At 48.3% G+C, this 24,336-nt stretch overlaps 2 protein-coding genes across 6 annotated transcripts in view; one reads left to right on the top strand and one right to left on the bottom strand.

Annotated features, from left to right (window-relative positions):
* Positions 1-11,330, top strand: part of ZNF106 (zinc finger protein 106) — a 57,448-nt gene extending 46,118 nt beyond the window's left edge. The window contains 7 exon segments of the mRNA XM_006778046.2: positions 1,169-1,360; positions 1,819-1,881; positions 2,906-3,025; positions 4,384-4,455; positions 5,257-5,328; positions 6,966-7,112; positions 7,580-11,330. Of these exon segments, the coding sequence (XP_006778109.1) occupies positions 1,169-1,360; positions 1,819-1,881; positions 2,906-3,025; positions 4,384-4,455; positions 5,257-5,328; positions 6,966-7,112; positions 7,580-7,636 (723 nt within the window). The 3' untranslated portion in view covers positions 7,637-11,330.
* Positions 11,331-12,133: 803 nt separating this feature from the next.
* CAPN3 (calpain 3) overlaps positions 12,134-24,336 on the bottom strand; it is a 49,328-nt gene continuing 37,125 nt past the window's right edge. For 2 of the 5 annotated variants that reach the window (XM_006778047.2, XM_006778050.2), the window contains 14 exons: positions 22,894-23,063; positions 22,545-22,556; positions 21,687-21,895; positions 20,902-20,938; positions 18,948-18,965; positions 16,019-16,132; positions 15,000-15,077; positions 14,577-14,634; positions 14,426-14,490; positions 13,893-13,961; positions 13,723-13,801; positions 13,399-13,515; positions 13,089-13,147; positions 12,134-12,730 (listed from right to left, as the gene is read on the bottom strand). In XM_006778047.2, the coding sequence (XP_006778110.1) occupies positions 12,704-12,730; positions 13,089-13,147; positions 13,399-13,515; positions 13,723-13,801; positions 13,893-13,961; positions 14,426-14,490; positions 14,577-14,634; positions 15,000-15,077; positions 16,019-16,132; positions 18,948-18,965; positions 20,902-20,938; positions 21,687-21,895; positions 22,545-22,556; positions 22,894-23,063 (1,112 nt within the window). In that variant the 3' untranslated portion in view covers positions 12,134-12,703. The remainder of the gene's footprint in view (positions 12,731-13,088; positions 13,148-13,398; positions 13,516-13,722; positions 13,802-13,892; positions 13,962-14,425; positions 14,491-14,576; positions 14,635-14,999; positions 15,078-16,018; positions 16,133-18,947; positions 18,966-20,901; positions 20,939-21,686; positions 21,896-22,544; positions 22,557-22,893; positions 23,064-24,336) is intronic. The other 3 variants (XM_006778052.2, XM_006778051.2, XM_006778049.2) reach the window with 2 other exon arrangements.

The raw sequence follows: 24,336 nt of genomic DNA on the forward strand, positions 1-24,336 counted from the left end.
ATTTGGAAAGGGTGATAGAAATAAAGGAGAAAGAATAAATTCAAACGATTTTAATCAATGAAATTTGATAATTACCTAATTCTTTTCTCTTTTATTAGTTTATTGTATCGAAGGTAGGTAGAAGTCAGGAGCATCTTAGTTGAAAGATGATGACAAGAAATTCAGATAGTCTTTAAATGGTTGAAAAACCAAAGAAGATGGACCTCAAGGCAGAGATTTGAGACTCTGCAGAGATGTGAATTTTGAAGCCTTACCGAACTAGAATTCTGTGCTTGAAAGCGAAGGCAGTTTACCAGGGCTTTCCACCAATGGGCCGAACTCTCAGTCTGTCTCCCTAACACCTCAGGGTGGCTGAAATCGTTGCCCCAGCTGTGCTGCTCTGTGCTTATTAGTTTCTGGGTGTTTTACCACCTGCATGCACCTCAAGTACATTTTTTGAGGTTTTGGGGAAGTGGGAAACTTTATGAACAAGATTGGTGTGGGGATGAGGGAAACAAGTCTGAGATCTAAGAGAAAGGAATGTTGGGAATTCAGGGTGTGACCATGGGACTCTGACTGTCCTGAAAGATGCCATAGAACTAGAAGTCAGGAACATCAGAATGGCAGAGAGGTGGAGGACAGACTCTTATTGAAATTGTCTAAGAAAGTCATTCTCAACTTTGGGGGGAAAAAATAGTGAAGGAGTTCTTGGGACTGTGACATAGAAAATAAGAGTATGAAAAAAGGTGATCATTCATTATCATTAACTTACCTAAGAAAGCCATTCTCAACTTTGGGGAAAAAATAGTGAAGGAGTTCCTGGGACTGTGACATAGAAAATAAGAGTGAAAAAAGGTGATCATTCATTATCATTAACTTAACGTGAGGAAGGGCGTAAAAAGAGAACCAGGTTCCAGTTATGATCAGGACAGTGTGGTTGAAGTTAGAAATGAACTCATAAGATGAGAGTTTGCCCCCACTGGAATGGAGCGGAGAGACTCATGAACACAAGGAGTTGGTACAGGAACGGCAGAGGTGGGAAGTTAAAGATTGGGGAATGGGTAAGAGAACTTAAGTACAGGTAGTAGAATTTAGTTTGTGTTAAAGTAGTGAGTGATTTGGGTTAGTTGATTTTGAGATTTACCAGCTAAGTTGCTTTTATTCCATATAATGGTGACTTATTTTTCAGAACAACAAACGACTCGAAATCTTTGAATGCCACGGCCCTCGGGCAGTTAGCTGTCTAGCCACAGCTCAGGAAGGTGCCCGAAAGCTGCTGGTCGTGGGGTCTTACGACTGTACCATTAGCGTGCGTGACGCGCGGAATGGACTCCTCCTCAGAACCCTGGAGGGCCACAGCAAGACCATTCTCTGCATGAAGGCAAGTACAGGGCAGCACAGGAGCCAGCTGTCTGGCACAAGTGGACGGTTGGAATGACGTTTTCCGTGTTGTCTGATGCCTTATTTAGAACACAGTCATCTTGAAAAGTGGAAGGAGGTTACAGTCCTTTTCCTCAGGCCGGGGTCACCAAGGGATGTGCTATTTTTTTTAATATGTTAACTTAGAAACAATAAAAGTGTATTTTACTGTAGACTATAGATACATTCTAATGCCCTTCTCTATAATCATTCTGAAGTGGTAACAGACCCAAATATACACTGTCAATTCATCAGAGTACCTGGTGATAGGACATGCGTTTCAGTTCAGAAAATTTGAGAAATTTATTTTATACCTGGTCTATGCTCATCAAAATTAGAATTCACCAATTTACATTGCAAGTTACAGAGGAAACCCAGAACCTTGTACCAAATCTAACTCATTGAATTCTTTTCTTTAAGGTGGTGAATGACCTTGTGTTCAGTGGCTCCAGTGATCAGTCAGTCCATGCCCACAACATTCATGTAAGCCCTGTTGGCGTAAAGAAATCTTTAATAGAGTGGTGGTTAAAGCTTGAAGGATTCGTCAGATCTCTTACAATGTAAATTAAGCCCCTTTTCCAGTGAGAGGCCTAGTAATAATCCCTGTGCACACGCCCTTAGGTAATACTGAGTACCCTAGAAATTCTGACCTCATCAGAATTTTTAATAGGGGACAGACTCAATGTTTATGTAAGGTTTAGTGTGAATGCTGCATTTAGATGAGATAAATTGAGCACCTGAGGCGCTAAGAAAGTGGATATGATATATAGTTTAAAATAGAACGAAAACAGCTGAGAGACTACTCACGTCATAGAGGCAACTCTTTGAAGCCTCGTTCCTGGTCTGTAATCCTGGGGATAATCCAAGTGCTCAGGGACTTACCCAGATCCAATGAAATGATAAAAGTAAAAATATTGTTGACCTGTGAACAATACAGGTTTGAACTACTTGGGTCCATATATATATGTGGATTTTTCCCCAATAAATACCTGTACTGTTTTTGATCTGTGATTATGAATCCGTAGATGTGGAGGGCTGACTGTATGCACTATTCTATGCCATTTCATATAGAGGACTTGAACCTAGGATTTTGGTGTCTTTAGGATATTGGGATACAGTTCTAGCCCCATTCTTCCATAGATACTGAGGGACAACTTAACTTTTAGGGGAGTCAAGAGTTATATGCTGATTTTCAACTGCTTGTGGCCAGCGCCCCTAACCCCTGCGTTGTTCAAGGATCAACTGTACTTCGGAAGCTATAAAATACATACGGATAGAGCTGTGACCCTTCTTTTTCTGTGACACTAAGTTTTCTCCATCAGAATACATTTCATATAGTTCGTGTGGGTAACAAATGCTTGTAAGGGTACTCCAGCTGTTACAATTAGTGTAGCTGTGTGGTTGTACAAGAAGCCTCACAATTATCACTTTTAGAATTAGAGAATCATACATCTCAAAGTAGGAAGATACCTGGAAAGTCTGCTGACTCCTCTCTCCCCCGATGCAGACTGGGGAGCTCGTGCGGATCTATAAAGGCCACAATCACGCAGTGACTGTGGTGAACATCCTGGGAAAAGTGATGGTGACTGCTTGCCTGGATAAATTTGTTCGTGTCTACGAATTACAGGTAGAATTTAGATCCAGTATTTTGCTTGAATGATTTGGGGAGACTGTCTACTTAGGTTTGATATTGACGTTTTAATATAGTAAGGTCGGGTTGGGGCCCAGGAATCGGCATTTTTCACAGGCACTCTGGGTAATCATGAAGCAGCTGATTCCCGGACTGTGCTTTCAGAAACATTGCTCTGGGATGCGTGGTCAGCCTCATAGGCATCAAAATTTAAATGGTTTCTGGGCAGCAACTGCAGTCTCTAAACCCATCTACTTGCCTAAATGCAATTTGAAGTTGGAGACTTTGAAAGTACAGAAATTGGTTGTATTAATTCCAATTACCAACTTCTCCCTTGGGAGGAGGACTTACTAGAAAGATTGCCATTAGAGTATATTTTTCTTTTTTAAAATCCTCACCCAAGGATATTTTTCCATTGATTTTTAGAGAGTGGAAGGTAAGGGATGGATGGTGGGGGCGGGGGGAGACAGAGAGAAACATCGATGTGGGAGACACACATTGATTGGCTGCCTCCTGCATGCACCCTAGGCAGGGCTAGGGACTGAGACAGCAACCGAGGTATGTGCCCTTGACTGGGAATCGAGCCCAAGACCCTTCAGTCCCATGGGCCAATACTCTAACCATTGAGCAAAACTGGCTAGAGCTAGATTATATTTCTTTTTCTTGTTTTTTTTTTTTTTTAATTCTCAGCCCAGGATATTTTTCAGTTGATTTTAGAGAGAGTGGGAGAGAGAGGGTAAGACAGAGAGAAATATCCATGTGAGAGAAAAACATCAATTGGTTGCCTCTCGCATGCCCTGACCAGGGCCTGTGCCTGGGAGGAGCCTGCAACCAAGGTATGTGCACTTGACCGGAAGCAAACCCAGGACCCTTCAGTCCGCCAGCCCATGGTCTAGCCACTGAGCCAAAACAGCTAGGGCTAGATTATATTTCTGTTAAAATGCTACCGAACCATGGCTGGGTGGCTCAGTTGGTTGGAGCACCATTCTATACACCAAAGGTTGTGGGTTTGATTCCTGGTCAAACACATACCCAGGTTGCAGGTTCAATCCCTGGGCATGTAATAGAGGCAACTGATCAGTGTTTCTCACATTGATGTCTCTCTCTCTCTCTCTGTCTCTCTGTCTCTCTCTCTCTCTCTCTCTGTCTGTCTGGGGGGGGGGTTCTCTTTTCCTCTCTGTCTAAAAATCAGTTTACAAAAACCAAAAACATATCCTCAGGTGAGGATTAAAAAAAAATGCTACAGGTGCCTCACGTATAGTTTTAAACCTGCCAAAGGCCTTCAGGGACTATGCTTATTAATCACAAGGTGTAAATAACCTTAATTCTCTTTTTGTTTTTTCTCTCTACCTAAGTCCCATGATCGATTGCAAGTTTATGGAGGACACAAAGACATGATTATGTGTATGACCATCCATAAAAGTATGGTGAGTGTTGTTTGCCATGCCACACATTTGCCTTTGAATGTATTTACTAACAATTCTACAAACTGATAATAATGTTAATACTTGTCACTTCCAAAAATGACATCTGTTTCTGATATGCCTCATTATTGATTGCCTTTCCATTTCTTGGCATACTATTATCAAGGTAAAACCTAGTAAAATTGTTGAATATTTCATTTTCTATTAATAGCTAAATAATTGCAATAAAAATCTGATAGTATCATTAAGTAAAAGATAAATTTAAGATTTTTTTTTTTAAAAGATTGTGTTTTTTCCAGAGACATTATGATCTGAACAGAATGTCGGAGTCAGGAGTTTTGGCCAGTATGACATAGTTATAGCATGCCGAAAAGTAGAAGCCAGCCCATTTAACTCTGCTAATCCTTGACTTATTTTATTTTTCAATTATGAAGTTGAACACGAATGGATGGTTTTTCAGACTCTGAGTAGTAGAACCCTGTGTTCCAATGGCATACAGATGCCTAATACGGAATGCCCAGTGGAAGCCACCGCTGCGCCAGTTCAAGTGTAGGTGATGCCTCTGAGCTGCCAGGTTAGCTGTGAGCCAGGGTCCCTAGAGCGGCTCTGGAAGGAGCACAGCGTCGAAGGGTCTAGAAGGAAAGAGCTAGAGGATACTTTCCCATTGTGCCATGGGACTGGTATTGGTTTAGTGTCAGTATTTTCTTAAGTTGCTATAAGTAGCTTTTGACTCTTATTTTGAGGATGTTTCATAGTTTTTTGGTGTGTGTGTATTCGTCTGATATGATAAACCTCTTTCTCCAGATTTATACTGGCTGTTACGATGGCAGTATTCAGGCCGTGAGGCTAAATCTGATGCAGAATTACCGCTGCTGGGTAAGGACTGAAACTGTTCGGAGTTGCTTAACTCCAGGCTAATTTATAGACCTTCATCATCATCAGTGTAGCTTTTTTCTGTTTGAGCAACCACTTTATGCATTCCACTGTAGGACAAGGAAGCTTATTTTTTAAAAACGTACATTAATGCTTTTCTATATTTCTTTAATGGAAAATCTGTTTTAAGTTTGGAAATGAAGTATATTTATATACCCTCCACTCAGGTTATCTACCGGGTGGTTTTTATTTTGTTTTATTATAAAATCAGTACATTCTTACAGATATAGCAACAGTGCATAAGTATATGAAAAAGTAAAAGTGTTTATTTTCCTGACCTGCCCAATCTACACCCATTCCTTACCGATTACACATATTAATATTTTGGTTTGTGTTCTCATTGGTTTTTTTGGGGGGGGGGGATCGGCAAATAAAAATTTGTCTTCTTGAAGTGTTAAATTTCAGCTTTCTAGGCTAAATTGCATAGTTTTTATTTTGGGGTGGGTGCAGGTGATTAACCCTCAAAATGTTCACACTTATCCCTTATAAGCCTTAATTTGTTTCATCAGCTCTAATATCAGTGACCAAAGAAAAGTTTATGACACTAAATCCGCCCCCCCCCGCCCCCCCAACCCTAATCTTCTTTTCAGATTGATGGAATAAACGCTGTTCTAAAATTTGATTTGGGGCTTGTCCAGAGCTTAATTACTTTGCAGCTTTTTACACATTACTGTTTGCTTTTTAGTCTTCTTATTGAAGAAAAGCAAATCTAGTATGACAGGATGCAAGAGTATACACATACAGAGTTAGCTTATCTAGAGCAATGGGGAAAATACTGTCTGGTTTTAAAGCTAGAGAGATGGGAGGTACTGACAGGAAGTGCTCAAATTTGTGTTACATTTTAGAAATGAACATGTTAGAATCAGAACCATAAGATTTATTACCAGCAAGCCTGTAGGGGAAAAGCCAAGACAAAGAGTCCTTATGCTTTCTGACTAACGATTGGAAGCTAGTCACATTGAGAAGTAAAATTATAGTTTAAAAAAAAATAGATGGCCACAATACTGTGATTCAGGTGATTTGTGGAAAGCCAGCTTCCATGGCAAACAGTTTTCTACAACACATATTTCCACAAAATTTTTTTTCTTTTTAATCAGGCCCTTTTACCTTTAAGTTTACAAGTCAGTAGTTCTTAAAATTATTCAAAACAGCCCTTTCAGTATCACAGGAACACTCTTTGTCTTTTTATTTTATTTTTATTTTTATTTTTCTCTTTGTCTTTTTAAATAAATGGACAAAGAAACTCATTTAATGATGGCAAGATAAAGAATAAGTATGATATAAACTGAATTTTATGGTAACTTGTCTATACATATTTATTAACTTAACAATGTACTGACTAACTTAGTGCTTTGCCTTCTTAAAATACCAAAATGTTAGAAGACTTCCCAGTCTTTTCAAGGTTCCTTGTCATATTGATCATTAATTTGATTGTCTGGCTTTGTTTGGTTCGGCAAGAATAAATTAAATAATAAGGGGCTTATTTTTTGTTTTCATCAAATTTATGGTATACAGATAGGAATGGTCTATTTGCATGTTTCTGGTTCCCTTTTTAACTTTTTCATTCTATTTCTCTCCAGTGGCATGGTTGCTCTCTGATATTTGGCGTTGTAGATCACTTAAAACAACATTTGCTGACTGACCATACAAATCCAAACTTTCAGACTCTGAAATGTCGCTGGAAGAACTGTGATGCTTTTTTTACTGCTAGGAAAGGATCCAAACAGGTACATTGGGATTTGAGGTCAACCTGAGTTCATTTGACCCCTGGGAGCAGGGTTTGGAAACCTTTTGCCTCATCAGAATGTTCAGAATTATAATAAACTGGAGGCCCGATGCACGAAATTCGTGCAAGAGTAGGCCTTCCTGCCTCCAGCTGCCCCCACCAGCTTCCCTCTGGCACCCGGGACCCAGGCTTCCCTCGCAGCCCCAGCGTCGTCCAGAAGATTGTCTGGAAGGACGTCCGGTCTAATTAGCATATTACGCTTTTATTATTATAGATAGGGGAGCCGAGGGCTTTTTCTTTATTACTGATAGATTTGAGAGAGAGCATAATGAGGTTTCAAATGAAGAATGCTGGGTCCTAACTGCCTTTCATGTGTAGATCATAGAACGTACCCAGGAAGCTCTCCTTGCGTGGGAGTTTGTCTTTCCTGCCAACTTCTCTCATGGGCTCTTTTCCCTTTATTCCTAGGACGCTACAGGACACATCGAACGACATGCTGAGGATGAAAGTAAAGTTGATTCATGAAGTTTTCGCCTCCCATGTTGGGAAGTCATTAGCTGAACGAATGTCACATTGGCCCCTCACACGGGCCACTCTCCTCCCTTCCCCTGTGAAGCGGGGAAGGAGAAAGTGATTACCAATCAGACTTACCACTAGGGTGAGTCTGAGCAGCTCTGTGGGATGATAGGTTACACTTTAAGATCTTGCTGGAGGTTTGTCAGATTTTCAGGAATCATACTCCTGGGACAGCGTGGCATATGGTAATTTATGCTACTGGTGTTCTCCAGATGTTTATTAAAGATGCAGGTCTGAATTGGCTACCTGATTTGACCCTAATCATGTTGTTTTACTGATTTCAGTTTGTGATTTTTACTTTATGTTCTTATGATGGTTTAAACTTGTAGTCAAGCTTTAAGTACCAGTTTGTTCAAATGCTAGATTTTTAGGATCAGTTTTAATTTTTCTGCTTGTAATAACTGGGTATTTAAATTGGAAGCAAATAGTTTTCTTCTTAACAATTATGTTTAGTGTGTGTCAGTATTCTTTTGCTTTGTAGATGACAGAGCTGGCTTTAAATGTAAAGGAAGACAGTAGATTTTTAGCAGGTAGAGTGACTGCTCAGCTGACTATTTTAGGAGTTGAGACAGCACATCACACAATGGCAAGTCCTTACGGACAGTGCTCCCCGGCGACCCTCTCTGCAAGGTTCGCTGGAGTGTTTGGTCAGGGCAGCACACCGACCTACTGTCCACGTGCAGTGGTGCTGTGAGACCGGGGCATCACTGCTGCAGGGGTGGCCGGGCTGTTTGACCTGGAGGTGCAGCCTTGACCTCCCTTTGCAGTTTCTGACTCCAGGCTGCTGTGGGATTGAAACCTACAGAATGCGTTGCACTCACCTGCAGCCCCCAAGATAGGGGAGTTAGGATAAAGCATCTGAATCCGGTTTTTAGGGCCTCAGCAGGCTTCTTAGAAACTGGTTTCTAAAACCGCTGTCTTGCCCTCACCTCTCCACTAGTTGGGAAGAAAGAGTGGAGTCTGGTGACGTTAAAGACCACCTGTCCGTGGAGAGCAGCCACAGTAACAAAGCCTTAGTGAGACTGCGTGGTTTGGGCTTTTCTCCGCACTCCGAAGAGAAGCTGTAGACGTGTTGCTTTCCATTCTTTTGTTTCTGGGTTCACTTTGAAAGGTTCTTCAGGGAGGTAGAGGAAGGGAGAGCAGCACGGTGCGCACAGCCACGCTTCGGGATGCGGCCCCTACTCTGTTCTAGGATTGCAGAGCACCCAGGCTTCTCCCCTCTCCTGTCGGTGCGCACACATCTGCTCGCCTGCCCCCTCCACTCTGGCTCTAGGGCAGGAGGACTTCACTGGGGATTCATGGACAGGTTTCAGGAGGGTGTGCGAACCCCCTGGACTTGTATGCAAGATGAAGTATGTGTCCTTTTTTCCCAGGGAAGGCTCTAATGATTTTTACTGGATCCAAAAGATTAAGACCTACTAAAGGAGCTACTACTAGATAATGAATGGCCCACAAGCTATTTACTTCTGTGTTTGTGAATGGGAAAACTTTTTTGTTAACCACACTATTGAGGTTTACATGACACTTGAGAGAGACCCGAGTTAATCTTATTGTATCAAGACTATTTGTGCTGTTTCTCTATGAGATTATGAAGCTTTTCCCACCTCTCACCCCCATTTCCGGTACAGGTGACCAGAGAAGCCAGGCTGTCCTGTGGGTTTGGGAATGGTAAATTCCCAGGAGAGTGAATTTGGACTTATTGCCAAACCTGGCATTTTTCTCTGGGTAGTGAAGCAGCATTTCTCAGACGGCTGGGGAGTGTGGGAAGAAAGTCTTGCATGCACTGGTGCACAGGTGTCCTTCTGTCCTGCCTGAGGACGGACGTGTCTGCAAAGACGAGAGTGGTGAGCTTTGTAGGGCAGGTGCTGGGCAAGTGAGGGGAACCTTTGCAGGTAGAGTCAGTGAGAACCAGTTTGGGTTTCCCTTTGGTGGAATTGTGCACAGTCTGCCTGCCATGGCGTATATGAATGATCCTTGTACATGTGTATACAGATGGGCACCTGTACTTGGAATACTTTTCCTCATTTCGTAGAAATGTCCTTTGAAGCAGTAGCAATAATGTTTTTGTTTTAAGGATGTGTAAAATTTAACATCAGGTGAGTGTGCTATCCTAAACACACTGTTCTAGTTCTGTTTAGAAATAAATGCACCATAAACATTTTGGCTGCTTATGTATGCTTATTGCTTTAAAGTGTCTTGAAAGTTATGCAGAATTTTGGCCATTTTTAAGTCTTCTTTGATGTCCTGACTGATTCTAGCCCTCTGTCGCCCTCAGAGAAGAGCTGTCGGGTTTGCATAAACTCTGGTATTTAGTACTTTATGAAGAAAGGAAACCGTTCCATGACCTGACAGAACCTGACATTTCTTATCAGGAGTCGGAGGCCATTTTTTAGAACGTTGTTTTTTAATTATGTGTGCCTACTTCTAAAGGCTAGAAGCCGAGGAAACCCTGGTATGAATCCTTTTGTGTGCATGTGCTAGTGTTTTAATGGCAGTTTGTTCTGATATAATATCAGTCACTTCAAGTTTTATCCTAAAGTTTGAATCAGGTTCAAAATGTATTTTGGCATATGTTTCTACCCGGTTAAACACAATGCGAACAAAACTCTTAAGAGCAAAGAATTAATTTTGATCTGATGCTACTTGAAGAGAACATTATTGCTACCACACTCCTGCTTTTGTGGGGAGAAGTTTTTTCTGTCTCCTTAGCAATTGAGTGTTTAGCTCCTGACCTACTTATAAGTTATAGGCAAAATCATTGCTGTTTGAGTGATTATTTCCTGAACAAAGGTTTCTTTGTTTTTGTTTTTTGGGGGTCTTGGGTAGATTATACAGTGGGCAACTTTAGTGACTAGGTATGTGGATGGTTTGGTGGGAGTAGGTGTACAACATTTAGTGGAATGGTATGGTATGTTTTATGGAAGAGAATTCATTGGAGGGGAGATCAAAGTATATTGCGATGTGATATTTGAACAGCATGTTCCCCCTGGTTTGCTCAAATAACTGCCATTAATATACACTGACGGACAGATTTTGTTCTTGTTGCCTCAAGGAGAGCTTTCAGAATTGCTGTGAAGGCCAGGCCTGCCACATTGATGATAGTGATCTCGTCCCTGCCCCACATCATCAGGACCCTCAGGATGGCAAAGGAGCTGTCTAAGGACTAGGAATAGGAGCTGTGGTGACGATTTGGTTATACTGAGTCCCATATGCCAGTGGATGTGAAATGATGATGTAAACCACACCTACTGCTTATCAGACAGTAATCCCTAACCTCACCTCCAACTCCCAGGTATGGGGCCCTGCTGGGCCACATGCACTAAAATTTCCCATGTTTGCTCTAAATTCAAGGTAGTAGCCCAATGGGATTGGGAACGAGGGGAGTCAAAGAGGAAAGGCTATTGAAGATCTTCTTCCTGCCTAAGAGAAACACGTGCCCTAGAGCTGCTCTAGCATGCGAATTTTTTATATTGAATATGGATTAGAAAACTGAAATCAGATGACATTTGACTGCAAAAATGTTATTAAGCAAATAGCTTAGCCTTCTTACATTTTGGTATAAACCTGTGAACTTCATAACTTTGTAAAAGCAAGTTACAAAGCAAATACAAGAGGAAAATAAAGTACTTTTACAAATTGTTTACTTTTGTTACCTTATCTGCACATTCCTAGCCAACCCCTTCTTTTCCATGTTGGTACAGAGACTAAGAAGAAAATTGGGTGGAAAACACAAGATGGTATAGATAAGCCACAGACCATGGGCCAGATAAGTTTGTCAAGGTCATACACAGAGTCAATTAATTATTGGAGGAGCTAAGATTAAAAACTACATTTCTGCTCCATTATACTTAGAGGTCTGGTGCATGGATTTGTGCACCGGTGGGGTCCCTTGACCTGGCCTGCACCCTCTTGCAATCCGGGACCCCTTGGGGGATATTGGAGAGTTGGTTTCCGCCCAATCCCCACAGGCCAGGTCGAGGGACCCCACTGGTGCACGATCGGGGCCAGGAAGGACTGCTGGAGGGCTCCAGGGCATGTCCAGCCCATCTCACCCAGTCCGGATCAGCTGGACCCCAGCAACAAGCTAACCTACAGTTGGAGCATCTCCCCCCTGGTGGTCAGTGTGCACCATAGCAACTGGTTAAATGGTTGGATGGACAATTAGCATATAGGCTTTTATTATATAGGATAAGTGACCCTCCTGTTATGGGGTGACCCATTTATTCTTGTTCTGTGTACCAAGAGCCATTCCCCTCCATTTCCTCATATATCTGAGTGATTTCTATGCCCAGGAAACACAAATAGATATGATTAAAGTGGGATTCGGGGTTTATTTGTGTATGTGTGTGTTTTTCATTGTGTAATGAAACTTGAGCTCTCTATACGTGAATGTAGGATTGGAAGCTATTCAGCCCACGGCTGATACCTAAATGTGAGAAAACAAAACACAATAGAACCTGCCTTTATTTAGATCTACTTTTTTTCAGAATGCAGCCAGGCTTATGAGTCACAACCCACAGTATCCAGCTCTCTGTCACTGAGCTAGTTTCCTCCAGAGCAGGCCCATCCCGAAATAATCAGACAGAACCAGGGCTTGTTTGGTGATTGTCCAGTGGGTGGTAGAGGGATCCAGCACAGGAGGTACTGATTGCCATTGGCTAAGGCTTCTGTGAACAGCCCGGGGCACTGCCGCTAAGTAGACCATGTGCTTCAGAGCTGAGGCTGCTCAGGTTCCAAGCAAATCTCCACGGAGCCACAACTAGCTGAGGCAGACAGACACTTGCCACCAGCTAAAGGACAAAGTTCCTTAACTAAAGGGTTAGTTTGGGCATGACAGATGGACAGATGCCTTGAGGCTGAGTCGTAGTGAAGTAGAGGAGGAACAAGACCGATGAGGCGCCTGGAGGCCTGCTGGGGCGCCTGGAGGCAGTACCGCAGCCTCTGAGGTAAGTGGTTCTAGTATTGGGTGAAACATCCCGAGTGATCCCACACGGCCTTGGCTGAGGCCGTCTTGGTTCAGGAATACATGGTGAGCTGCAGCCACTGAAAGGAAGTCCCAAGATCAGAATGCAAACAAGAACAGAGTCCAGCCCTCGGGCTCTCACAGGGTGGGGGAAAGGCTCAGCCTGGGAAGGTTTTACAGGAAGCAGCAGCATCCTCCCCCAGATCTCTCCTGGGAAGGTACGTGTTTCCCAGCGTAAAGTCAGTTTAGGAATGAGGACCCTTTGGTGTGTACATTCCCCATGAGCCACATTCCCCACTGTGCTTCCCGTCCTGTTCCTCTCCTGCGCCGTCCTGCCACACCACTGGGAAGTGAGGAGCCCCCGGCCCAGTCTGCCTCGGGGACTCCACCTTGAATTTTAAGGTACAAGGGGAGTGTACTGCTTCTTGCAGGCTTTACCTCTAGAACGCTGAGTTTGATGATGCCGTCTCCGTCCTTGTCAAATGCATTAAAAGCTCCTGTGGAAGAAGGAACACAGGCCAGAGGCCACAGGCTCGCTCTCCCTCTACTACTGTAACTTCTTCAGAGGGCCATGTTCTGCCAGGCAGAGTGTCACCTATAGCCCTCCCTTTGCCAACCCATTCTGAGCCTAAAGAGGGCCTTCGCCTTTGTTCATTCCAGACGGAGCAGACGGGATGATCAGCCACAGCTCTCACTGCGGGAGGGGGCGGGAAGGGCACAGGAGAGCGGGGTGGTGGCCCCCACTTACTGAACATGCCCTCCAGCCTGACGAAGCAGCAGATGAAGCTGTCGAAGTCGATGTTCATGTATTTGTCTGCGTACCTCATGGTGATGATGTCGTAGAGCTGGCTGTTGAGGTGGAATCCTGTGGAGGGAGCACTTGAGAGGAGGCAGTAGAGCTGCAGTCCTTAGGCCTGCATTCTATCGTCCCTGCCTCTTGGGGAAGGACCATGAGAAGCCCTTTCTCCTCCCTTTCTCCAGTAGCGCCCAGTGGCCTAGTTCCCGCCTCCCATTCTGGCTTCCACCAGCTGCAGTCCACACCCCCAGCCACCGCCGCCCCCTTTCCCAGCACCTGCATCGTTGACTGCATTTCGCATCTCGTAGCTGTTGATGGTGCCGGACTGGTCTGTGTCGTAGCGCTTGAAAATTTTCTGGCAATAGGAAATTTGAGGTCAGTGGTTTCACACTAAACCCCAGACTCAATTTCCTCCTTCTCTCCCACACTTGTTTCTCTCTCCTCACCTGCCAGGCTTTGATCTTCTTCCAGAGGTGATGGAACTCTTGCAAGTTCAGCCTCCCAGAGCCATCTGTCTGGAGGAAGGTCAGGGCTACAGGGTACACATAGCAAAATCCTCTGGGATTGGGAGGGGGTTTCTAGAAGGCTCTGCAGGGAAGGTAGCCCCATAGGAAGGCTCTGCCCAGGATATGCTAGCCACTGTCCTGTATTAATGCCCTGTCCTGGTACTTAACCCTCCCCTCCAAACCTCCCCAATCAAAGGTAGTGTCTATGACCCAGGGAACCTGCCTCCTTGGCCAGGGCCCAGCCAGAATCCCCGCCTGAGGTAAGAGCAGGGCCCAGGGGCTGGTCACAACCAATGGTCTTCCCAACGTGTACCTCCTCCAATAGCCCCTTTTAAACCAGCAGCTGGAGGTTCTGACTCAGGACCTCCCTAAGCCTTTTCCTTGGGTGCGATTTTGGGCCCCTCTGCCTGACTGGGCACCCCTCATTGTTGCCCTGGCCCCCTGAGGGTTGGGAAGGGTGGCAGGAAGGATACATCCATGAGAGCAATCATGCTACGGCAGGACTCCAGCGTGAACCCTTGTGTCTTCAGGTCCTTATCTGGGAGGTGTGGAGAAGAGGAACTACTCTCAGATCACACACACACACCTGCCCACCATCCCGCACAGACAGCTTGAGCCACTCACGCTTGTTCACAACTGAGTTCAGGATATTCTTGAGCTCGTCTGCACAGATCTCCATGTCCTGGGCAGGAAGGGAGGGGAGTCACGTTCAAGAGAACAGAGCTGCTGGACAGAGGCTTTGCAAAATGAGCTCCGGCTGCCCCTGTCTGTACGGTCCCTGTCAGTGCTATTGCCATTGGGAAGCGGGGCTTTTCTGTGGAAGGCGGACATTGCACCCGGGCTGTCAGGACTGCAGTGGGCAGCTCAGCCAAAGGCCTCAGAGCCACCCCATGGGTGTGTTTGTCCAAAACTCAAGGACTTGACTTGGGGATGTCTGTGCTACCCACACATATCCCCTGTTTCCACCCAAATGACCTCTACTGAATGATGATGAAGTAACTGGTTGTGTGAGGAGTGTCTGTGGAAGTTGGAGTTGGAGGTACTCACATCACCCGCTATTTGCTTGAAAATGTTCTGGAAGTGCTGCTGCTCTTCAGTTTCCTGGTCAGTGTTGCCAGGCCGTGGCTGCGGAAGCACAAGGGAAAGCTGGCTCATGGGTGGGGGATGGACAGACCCTGAGGAAAGTCTCATGGCCTGAAGGAGTCAGAGTGCCTACAACGGCCCCAAGGGGCAGCAGGAGCTGCGTACAGGGCAATGCGCCTTCCTGGTCAAACCTCGTGAGCAGGCATAAGAGTCACCTAGGCGCCAGCGACCCTCACTCCATACCTCCCCGGCCCAGACATCCAGACAGGAAACTCAGCCGTGCAGACTTGCAGACAGCCCCTGTGGTCCCTTTCCCCATCCCCACCAGCTAGAGCCTCTCCACTGTTGTGAGCCTGACCATCCCAACCAATCGAGTCCCAGCAGGACAAAGGGGGCCAGACCATTCTGACGTCTCCCAGCTGCCTCTGTCATCAAGGCCCAGCCCTCCGAGGGCCCCTGCCCCACTCCGTTGCTTGCCCCCCCCTCCCCCCCAGTGGAGGTGGCCCTGGATTGGTCTATGGGCCTTTGTCCCTTAGCCCCACCTCCACTAACCACTAGATGACACCTCTCCCCACTCCAGGCTAGCCCTCCCCTTGGCTCTGGAGGACTCGATATCTCTCATGTCAGCCCCTTTCCTGCTACTGAACCCCTTGGTTACGAGCCCGAGGACACCAGGAAACAAGGAGCTGTTCTGTCTCAGGCTCTGCTGCCCCGCTTCCCTCATCGTCCTGCTGGACAGGCCCCAGCAGGGAGCCCAGCCTGTCCTTCCCAGGCCTGGGACTGCCTGGATGTGGCTGCCAACCCCCAAGACAGCACCCCAAATTTTAGAAGAACTTGGTGAGAGAAAAAGGTCAGTGAGATAAATCCAACTGCCAGATGTTAAAGAGACACCCCACCCTTGGTCCCCTCCAACTTGAGCACCCCAAAAGCATAGAAGACCCCAGTGTGTGCTGGCCACCCCATTCATGCCGCATGCTCAGAACCTGTGGGGATTTCTCAGGCTTATCGGGGCCTGTTTTGTCTTTGCCCTCCTCTGCTTCCTGGTCCACACTCAGTTCCTTGTTGCTGTTTGCTCTGTCCGAAACGAAGATGATAGGCTGCAGAGGGGGGCAGGGGGAGGGGCAGAAGGAAGCCAGGGTTACAGGCTGAGGAGACAGGTGGGCAGCCTCCTCCGGAGCAGCCGGTCCAGTGAAGAGGGAACGAGTAGGTAGGGGCTCCTGAACCTCACTCCAAGCTCTGTTCCGGCCACTAACAAGCCGCGGGGAAGATGCCCAGCCTCCCTGGGCCTCAGCTCCTTAGCTGCTCATGGTGAAGTTATGGGGGTTAAACAAGGCAGTGAGCACATGTGGAAATGCTAAGACTGCTAAACAACATGATCTAGTGCAGGGGTTGTCAGATACTGTGATTTCCCCCAGAAGCCCGGTGTATGTAAAGCCACTAAAAACAGAGCTTCTAAAACCAAACCAAACCAGAGCGTCTCTGCTTGATGAAGAGGGCAGAGCCTATTCCCTCGGTGCCCCTACACGGTCAGGGCAGTTAACGCACCTCCAAGGGCCGCTAGGAGTCCGCAGGGGACAAGTTGAAAAAGGGCTCTGATTCGTGGCATGGCCAGCGGGTGAGAGGTTAGAACACGGGGCTGGCCATCACATAGGAGAAATACCCTCTCGGGCTTCAGTTTACTTATCCGTTATATGCACAGTGAATCCTGCCCTACACTTCTCACGGGGCTCTTATGGGGGTCACCTGAGATACTGAATGAGAAAGTGGGCTGGAGAACGTTTAAGATGCTACACAAATATAAGGGATATTTTCAAGACATGCTCATGCAAGCGAAGACGTTACGTGAGGGTGGAAAGCAGCTGCGTGCTGCGTCAGTCCTGGCTGGTGCTATGCGCCCTGCAGAAGCAGCGGAAGGCTAGGAGGTAGGACCGTGGCTGCAGTGCAGAGAGCAAGGGGGTGAACAGGAGCAGAACAGGAACCCACCGGTCTATGCATCCCATCTGCCTTTCCTGCTGTTCATCTAGGAGAGCAAGAATGGACAAACCTAGGGACACAGCCACCACCCCCACCCCGCCCCCAGCTTTGGCTCCTAGCGGGCTCCAATGGCCCTGGCTTGCTCTGCCTTTTAAGCAAAGGGTCTTGCCCAAGCAACTGAAGTGCGTGGGGATCCCAGAGCACGGGAGTCAGTCTGAGGGGGACGTGTGGCCATGCCAGGCACATATCTCCAGGCCCAAGTGTGTATCCGGATGACACAGGCTTTGGTGTGTAAGAGGCCTGCATTAAAGAGAGGTGAGGGCAAGACACGTGGGCTTTGGGCAGACAGATGTGATTTCCAGTTCCATTTTCCCTCTCATCAGTTACATGTCCTTGGGCAAGTCGCTTCACTTCTCTGAATCTTTGTCCTCACCTATGAAAGGAATAGTGACAGCACCTACTTTGTAGATACTGTTGTGATCGAAAACTATGTTTGCCCCCAGCACGGTGCCTGATGCACGGCAGGTGCCTGATGGATGTCAGCTCTAGTCTGCCCCAGCATCACTGCTTGGAGGACCGCGTGGATGGGTCCTTCCAGATGCTGTCATAAACACCAGCCCCAAACATTGTCTGATGACCTGTGGCCACTGCTCAAGGATGTCCAAAGGCCAGTCATTTCTGGATGATACTCTGGGCAGTCAAACCAAAGTTCTATCAGAGGCACTACTGCCCCGGAGGCCAGGGGAAGTGATGGGATAAATGGAACAAGGATGGGTTGGGGGAGTTTGAGTTTGACTTTCAGTCCCAAAGGCACACAGAGGAAACGTCCCTGGTCACAGGGGGAATGAAAGCTTTGGTCTGAGGCCCTTGAGATGCTCTTAGCCCCACGGTCACCATTAGCAACGGTGTCCTTACAGCAGAGTGATTATAACCAGGAAACCCAGGAGGGGCCATCGCAGGCCCCGGTGAGTCAGGGTGACACCCCAAGATCCCAGGAGGGAAAGGGGCCCAGGTAGGTAGCTCTCATTTGTTCCCCTCTGTAAGCCAGTGAGGTTGAGCAGCTCCTCTAGGGTTGTGAGGGTGGAGGCTCTCCCCCATCTGCCCTTTGCCCTCTGGACACAGGCAGCACGTAGAATCTCTCAAGACCCATCTCTTAGAGGGGCCCTAGGTTCAGAGTGAGAGGCCATTGTCTAGAAGCGGCTTACCCTGAATAAGGGCCCTGGCAGTGACGTAGTCCCTCTAGATACCCTCTCCTACCCCTTCCCGGAAGGCTGAGAAAAAAGGAGAAGTGGGGAGCGGGCAGGAAAAGGAGAGGAGGGGGAGGAACTGGCCTGTCTACAGAGCAGGCAGCTGGAATCCGAGACCCTCACTCCCATGGGAACCCTCCCGTTATCTCACTGTGTGTACCTGAGGAATGGAACCCGTTGCCATTCCCCCGAAGAATCAAGCCGTGCTTAGCATTGCCGGGCCCACTTCTGAGAACGAGGGGCTGCTCTTGGTTTCTGCAAGACCCCCAGGCCAGGCCCATTTTCGCTGCCTCCCTTGCTGGCTCAGAGCGCAGACTCTGCGCCTGCCTCCATGTGCTGACTGCCACTCACTGGCTCTGTGGCCTTGGGTAAGTCAGTCTGTCTGTCTGTACCGCTTCTTCCTCTGAAAAGGGGGATAATGATCGCACCACTCTCCTAGGGTTGTTACGGACTGAGTTTATCCACAGAAAGCACGTGGGAGAGGGCCTGGTCCACAGCCTTCGCTCAGCAGGTGTTAGCTCTCACTGTTCTGCACCCAGAGCTGCAAGGGGAAGGAGGAGGTGGGGCAGCAGGGGAAGAGGTGAGGCTGGTGGGCGTGCACACACACACACACACACACACACGCACACACACACACACACACGTGCACAAAAACTCCGTGCTGCCGACCCACTCACCCTGTGACACCCACCTTGGGTTTTTTCTTTTTCTGCACAAGGAAAGAAAACAGTACATGCAGATTAGGTGAAAAGCAAGTTTCCAGAGAATCCCCTGGCCCTTGGCCTCCTGTGACCTGGCTCTGCACTTTGGGTGGGCTCTGGGGTCAGAGATCCAGGTCACACGGAGCCCACAGGGGCCCGGAGGGCGAAGGGAGAGGAGGCTTCTCCAGCCCGAGACTGGCCGCCGCTGCGGCTTCATTTCCACAGCTCCCTCTGTTACTGGACGCTGCTAAGAAAATTAGCTTCTACCTAATGTATTTTTTAACGAAGGTGATGACTAAAACACCGAAAAGGTAGCTAACCCACACTGGCCCCAAAATGAATTTTGTTTGATTTTTAGAGTTTGGGGTTTTGTGTTGTTGTTTTGTTTGTTTGTTTTTAAGCAAATACTTAACATGGGGAGACTTGGTGGAAACCCAGGTTTGGGGCTTCTTTTGCAAAATTAGGTCAGGCAGCCTGAGCCCCCTGTGGCCACCATCTGAGCTTTGCACCCTCCCTGATGCCACAGTCGCCACCATGCCAGTCAGCCCTCCAACACAGGAGCCAGGTGCCAGCTCTGAGCTGCAGGCCACTGCAGGGCACCAAAACCCTACGCCTGCTTGCTCTGCTCAGTTAGGTGACATGCAGCTCCCATGAGCTTTCGGGTTTGCAACTGCTGATAAACACTGTACATGATGACCAACGTCCAGAGGATAAGAATAGCGCCAAGTGCACTCAGTACTAAAAACAACGTCTGCGATCATCCAGCAGGCACTTGGAGATCTGGCCGCGGGACAGGGTCAGGATTAGAACCACGAATGTCATGCCCCAGCTGACAGTTCAGTGCGGCTTTTGCTGCCTCCTAATTGGCCCAGGAGATACCCACAGAGCACAAGGGACTACTTACTAACCAGGACCCAAAGCCCCAAGGCAGCCACAGACTCCTCAACACAAGGGGACCCCAATATACACCAGCTCAGTGTTAACTCTGGCCTCCCACCCCAGACAGGTCTCAGCATGGCGTTGGGGGGAGGGCGCATTCAGAGAATCTGGCTGCGAGCCTTGCTTAGCTGACTTAAGGGCTCTGTGAATTCCAGGGAGTCATTTAACTTCACTGAATCTCCGCTGCCTTACTTGAAAACCAGGGGTAATAACCTTATTACATCTGAGAAACCTTGTGAGGATCAAGTGAAAGGACACACGTGAGAGGTACCTGGTGAAGTAAACACACGAGTAACAGCCACCATTTGAGGGCCCAGGCTGTGCCAGACACCTCACATACATGATCTCATTGATTCAAACCTGACAACAGCCTGGTCAGGCACCCATTTTAAAGAGCAGGAAATGGACTTGGAGGATTTATGTGATTGTTCAGGTACTGGACCCAGGTTTTGATGCCGACTGCAGAGCTGTGTCCTTTTTTTCTCTATGTGAGCTTGTGCCTCATAATCCAGTATCAGCTGCTGCTCTTATCATTGCTTCCTGTGGCTTTGATCCCCTCCCCGCTTTAATAGTTCAAACTCTCTTCCGTACTTCCCAGCCCCTGGACCAGGGGTTCTCAAACTACGGCCCGCGGGCCACATGCAAATACAAATATTGTATTTGTTCCCGTTTTGTTTTTTTATTTCAAAATAAGATATGTGCAGTGTGCATAGGAATTTGTTCATAGTTTTTTTTAAACTATAGTCCGGCCCTCCAACGGTCTGAGGGACAGTGAACTGGCCCCTGTTTAAAAAGTTTGAGGACCCCTGCCCTGGACTGACGAAATAGGCCCGGGACCACAAGGTCCACCCGTTCCTTCTGGTCACGCCAAACAGAAGTTGCAGTAAGATGGAGTAATCGCTGCACACACCCCAGACTCCCATCTCCCTCTGCCAATATCCCTTCTCCCTTCGACCGCCCAGCTGTCCCCTGGACCTTCTCGTGTCTAAGAGCAAAAACACTCACCACTGGCCGGTCCACGGAGATTGTATTTTCAACATCCCTGTGAGGAACACAAACATGGGGGCTCAGTGTCACCAGGAGCAAGTAGGAAGCACAGAGAGGATTTGCTCAGGTCACATGACTTCTCAGAGCTACGTTGGGACTGAGCTCAAGAGAAGCCCCCGCACTAACACCCCCACCCCAGGAGCCAGTCCCACGTAGGCGCATCCCCAGCAGCCAAGTGCAGACACACGGCTTCTCGCTGGCTTTGCCCAGAGCTCCCCAAAGGCATGACCCAGCCGCCTGCTCACAGACCTCTGCTGCTTTCAGGGACAAAGACCAGCGTGGCAGGGGCCGGGGACACACCTGTGGTGGCCAAGAGGGCAGCATGGGGCCTTGCTGGCTTCCTTGGCTACCCCACCTAAAGGTTCAGTCTCCCCTAACAGCTCCTACTTTATTTTCTCTCCTTATCACTTATCAGACTCTAACATACTATATTATTTATATCTTTTCCTATACCTTGTGGTCTTATGCTAGCATGTTACTCTCCATGAGGGCAGGGATTTATTTCTGTTCAGTTCACTGCTCTATCCTCAACATCTGTGGGATGACTGACTGACGAATGAATGAATGAATGAATGAATGAAGAGGGAAGACGTGGCCAGTGGCTCAGAAGTGGAGGGAGAGGTGCAGCCTGGCCAGCCTGGCCCAGGGCTCCTGGCGGAGCCAGTCCAGCAGCCTCGGGCCTCCAGGCTCTGGAGGGGGCCACGTGGGCTTCAGGGGCAGGTGGACAGCGGGCTGGGACTCACTCAGAGAGGTTCCTCTTCTCAGAGAAGACCCGGAGGATGAATTCTCCCTCCTGGTGGGGCTCATAGGTGGAGGGCACGATGACGTACTCGCTGGGAGGCAGGCGGAAGCGCTCAGACACCTCCCGCATGTTGATGTAGGTCTTGCTCCTGGCCTTGGAGGCGTTGTACAGGAAGAAGTCCTTCTGAAGGTGCTGCTTGTTCCCGTGCATCTGAGGAGAGAAGAGCCCACCTGAGCCCCCCGGGAGGGAGGGGTGCCCTGTCCTGCAGCCGTCCCCCCAGGGCTCCCTTCCCGACTCCCTGGTCCCATTCCCAAGGTCGCAAATAGCTCAGTGTCCTGGGGCTCCCTACCCATTTCCTCCTCTTCTGTTGTGATTCAGAAGGTCAAGTCTATCATTCCCGCCCCCAGGATCACTTACCAGAAGAGCTGCTGGTGAACTCCAGTTGCCTCCAGGCCAGCGAAGGACCCCAGGAGGCAGGAGGGCCCTTAGCTGGGGTCCGAGGGAGGCAACTCCTCCATCCCAAAGAGGGCGGTCCCCCCTAGAATGTGTCTGTGTGACGATGGGCGAGTGTGTAATTGTGTGAGCATGAATGTATATGTGAGCAAGCGTGTTATATGAGTGTGAACAAGTGACCATGAATGTGTGAAAGCATGTATGTGGCCGTCTCTGAGGGGAGGGCCACAGCGTGAGGGTGGTAGTCAGGAGGTCATGGCCCTGCTCTGGAGTTGAGGGACACAGGCGAGGCCCTCTCCTATCATAGTCCTGCCCACACACCCCACCAGGAAGCTTCCCGAGGTGCCACAGGCAGACACAGGCCCCAGATAACGCTGCCCACAGCTGCTGGCGCTGCCCTCTATACCTCTTTGGGAACCTTGAGGAGAAACAGAAAAAGACGACACTCAGATTCTGTGGATCTCAGATCTGAATGGAGACAAAAAGCATGTCGGAAGGGAACACGAGAAACTGTAGAGCGAATACATAAGCCTGACTCCCCATGCCAGCTCCGGCCCCAGTCCCCCTCCCAACCCTGGTTTTTATCCGCTCCTTCACTCCTTACACATATCTAAGCGGTTCTGACACAGTGGGCCTGATGCCCGGAGTTCTGAGGTCGCTGAGTGTCGGGGGAGCGGAGGACCTCTCTGTGAGCCCTGAGAGCCCCCCCTCCCCGCCCCCCGAAGGTGTGTTTCTTGGGCCGAAGCTGGTCCTACCTCGTAAATGGCGAAGCCGATGGTGAAGAGGTTGGCCCCCAGCCTCCGGTCCTTCCGCCGGTTCTTCTGCATCAGCGCCACCAGGAAGCTGCAGACCACCTCTGCGTCCTCGGGGTCGTCGTCCTCCTCCAGGAGCTTCAGGCGGTACTGAGGGTTGGTCCAGAAAGTGTCTGTGCCCAGACAGAAAGCGTGCACTCAGATCTGCCTCTGGGAGAAACGGGGGGTACCCCGGTGGTGGGATGCGACACAGGGAACGTGTTTGTCTCTCACATCGAGGTGCTCAATGGATGTGAAGGAATGATCAGGCTTGGTCTGTTGGGGGTGGGGGGGGGGGGCGGTAACCTATACTTTCTACAGGTGGAGCTGCCCTGACGGGCTGCGTGCCTCCTCCTTCCTCTCTGCATGTCCATCCTCGGTCTCTGCTGAGGGCTTTGCTTTGCTCACCTGTCCCTTCCATGTCGTTGGTTCCTGGGATGGGCCGTAGACCCGTTCTCTCAGCTCACCACTGTGCCCCCCGGGCTGTCTTACCCACTTTCACGTTCTCACTGCCCTCCACGCACGGATGGTGCCTGAGCTCTAGGTCCCAGCTTCCATCTCTCTTTGGACTCCTTCCTTCCCTCCGTCTACAAATACTCACTGAGTACCCTCTGCCTCTGCGTTCAGCTCTCTATTACACGTCTTCACTGGCGATTGTACAGGTGCCTCAGACTCTCCATGTCCCAAACTAAACGTCCCTCCCTACAAGCCCACAGTCAACCCCACCAAAAACAAACGACACACCGTGTTTTCCTCTTGCGTTTCTGATGTATTGCAGCACTGACACCATCCGCTCATGCCCCAAGCTGGGAATCTTGAATCCCTTCATTCTTCCTTCCCCACATTACCCAGTCTCTTCTCCCCTCAGCCCTCTTCCCTGCACTCTGCTCCCCTGACTTGGCCTAGGAGTTCATTATTTCTGACTTGAACTGTTGCAGTAGTTGCTAACTGGGCCCTCTAGTCCAGCGGTTCTCAAACTGTGGGTCGCGACCCCTTTGGCGGTCGCACAACCCTTTCACAGGGGTTGCCTAAGACCATCCTGCATATCAGTTATTTACATTATGATTCATAACAGTAGCAACATTACAGTTATGAAGTAGCAACAAAAATAATTTTATGGTTGGGTCACAACATGAGGAACTGTATTTAAAGGGCCAGAAGGTTGAGAACCAGTGCCTAGTCCCATCCTCAGCAGTATGAGCACAGTGTATGGTATTATTCTGATACATTGTCCTGTTTAAAAGTGGTTCCCAACCCCTTATTGCAAACTCCTCCGCATGGCAGTTCCCTTCCCAGTAAAACAGGAAGGGCTTCCTAAGATAATGTATGTCTGCGGCTTAGAAACTGGGCAAATACTCGCTAATGTTATTCTACCTGGAGCTTGTTCTGCTTCTCCCTCCGCCCCCC

This window comes from Myotis davidii, unplaced genomic scaffold (assembly GCF_000327345.1).
Source record: "Myotis davidii unplaced genomic scaffold, ASM32734v1 scaffold46, whole genome shotgun sequence".
Classification (NCBI taxonomy): Eukaryota; Metazoa; Chordata; class Mammalia; order Chiroptera; family Vespertilionidae; genus Myotis; species Myotis davidii.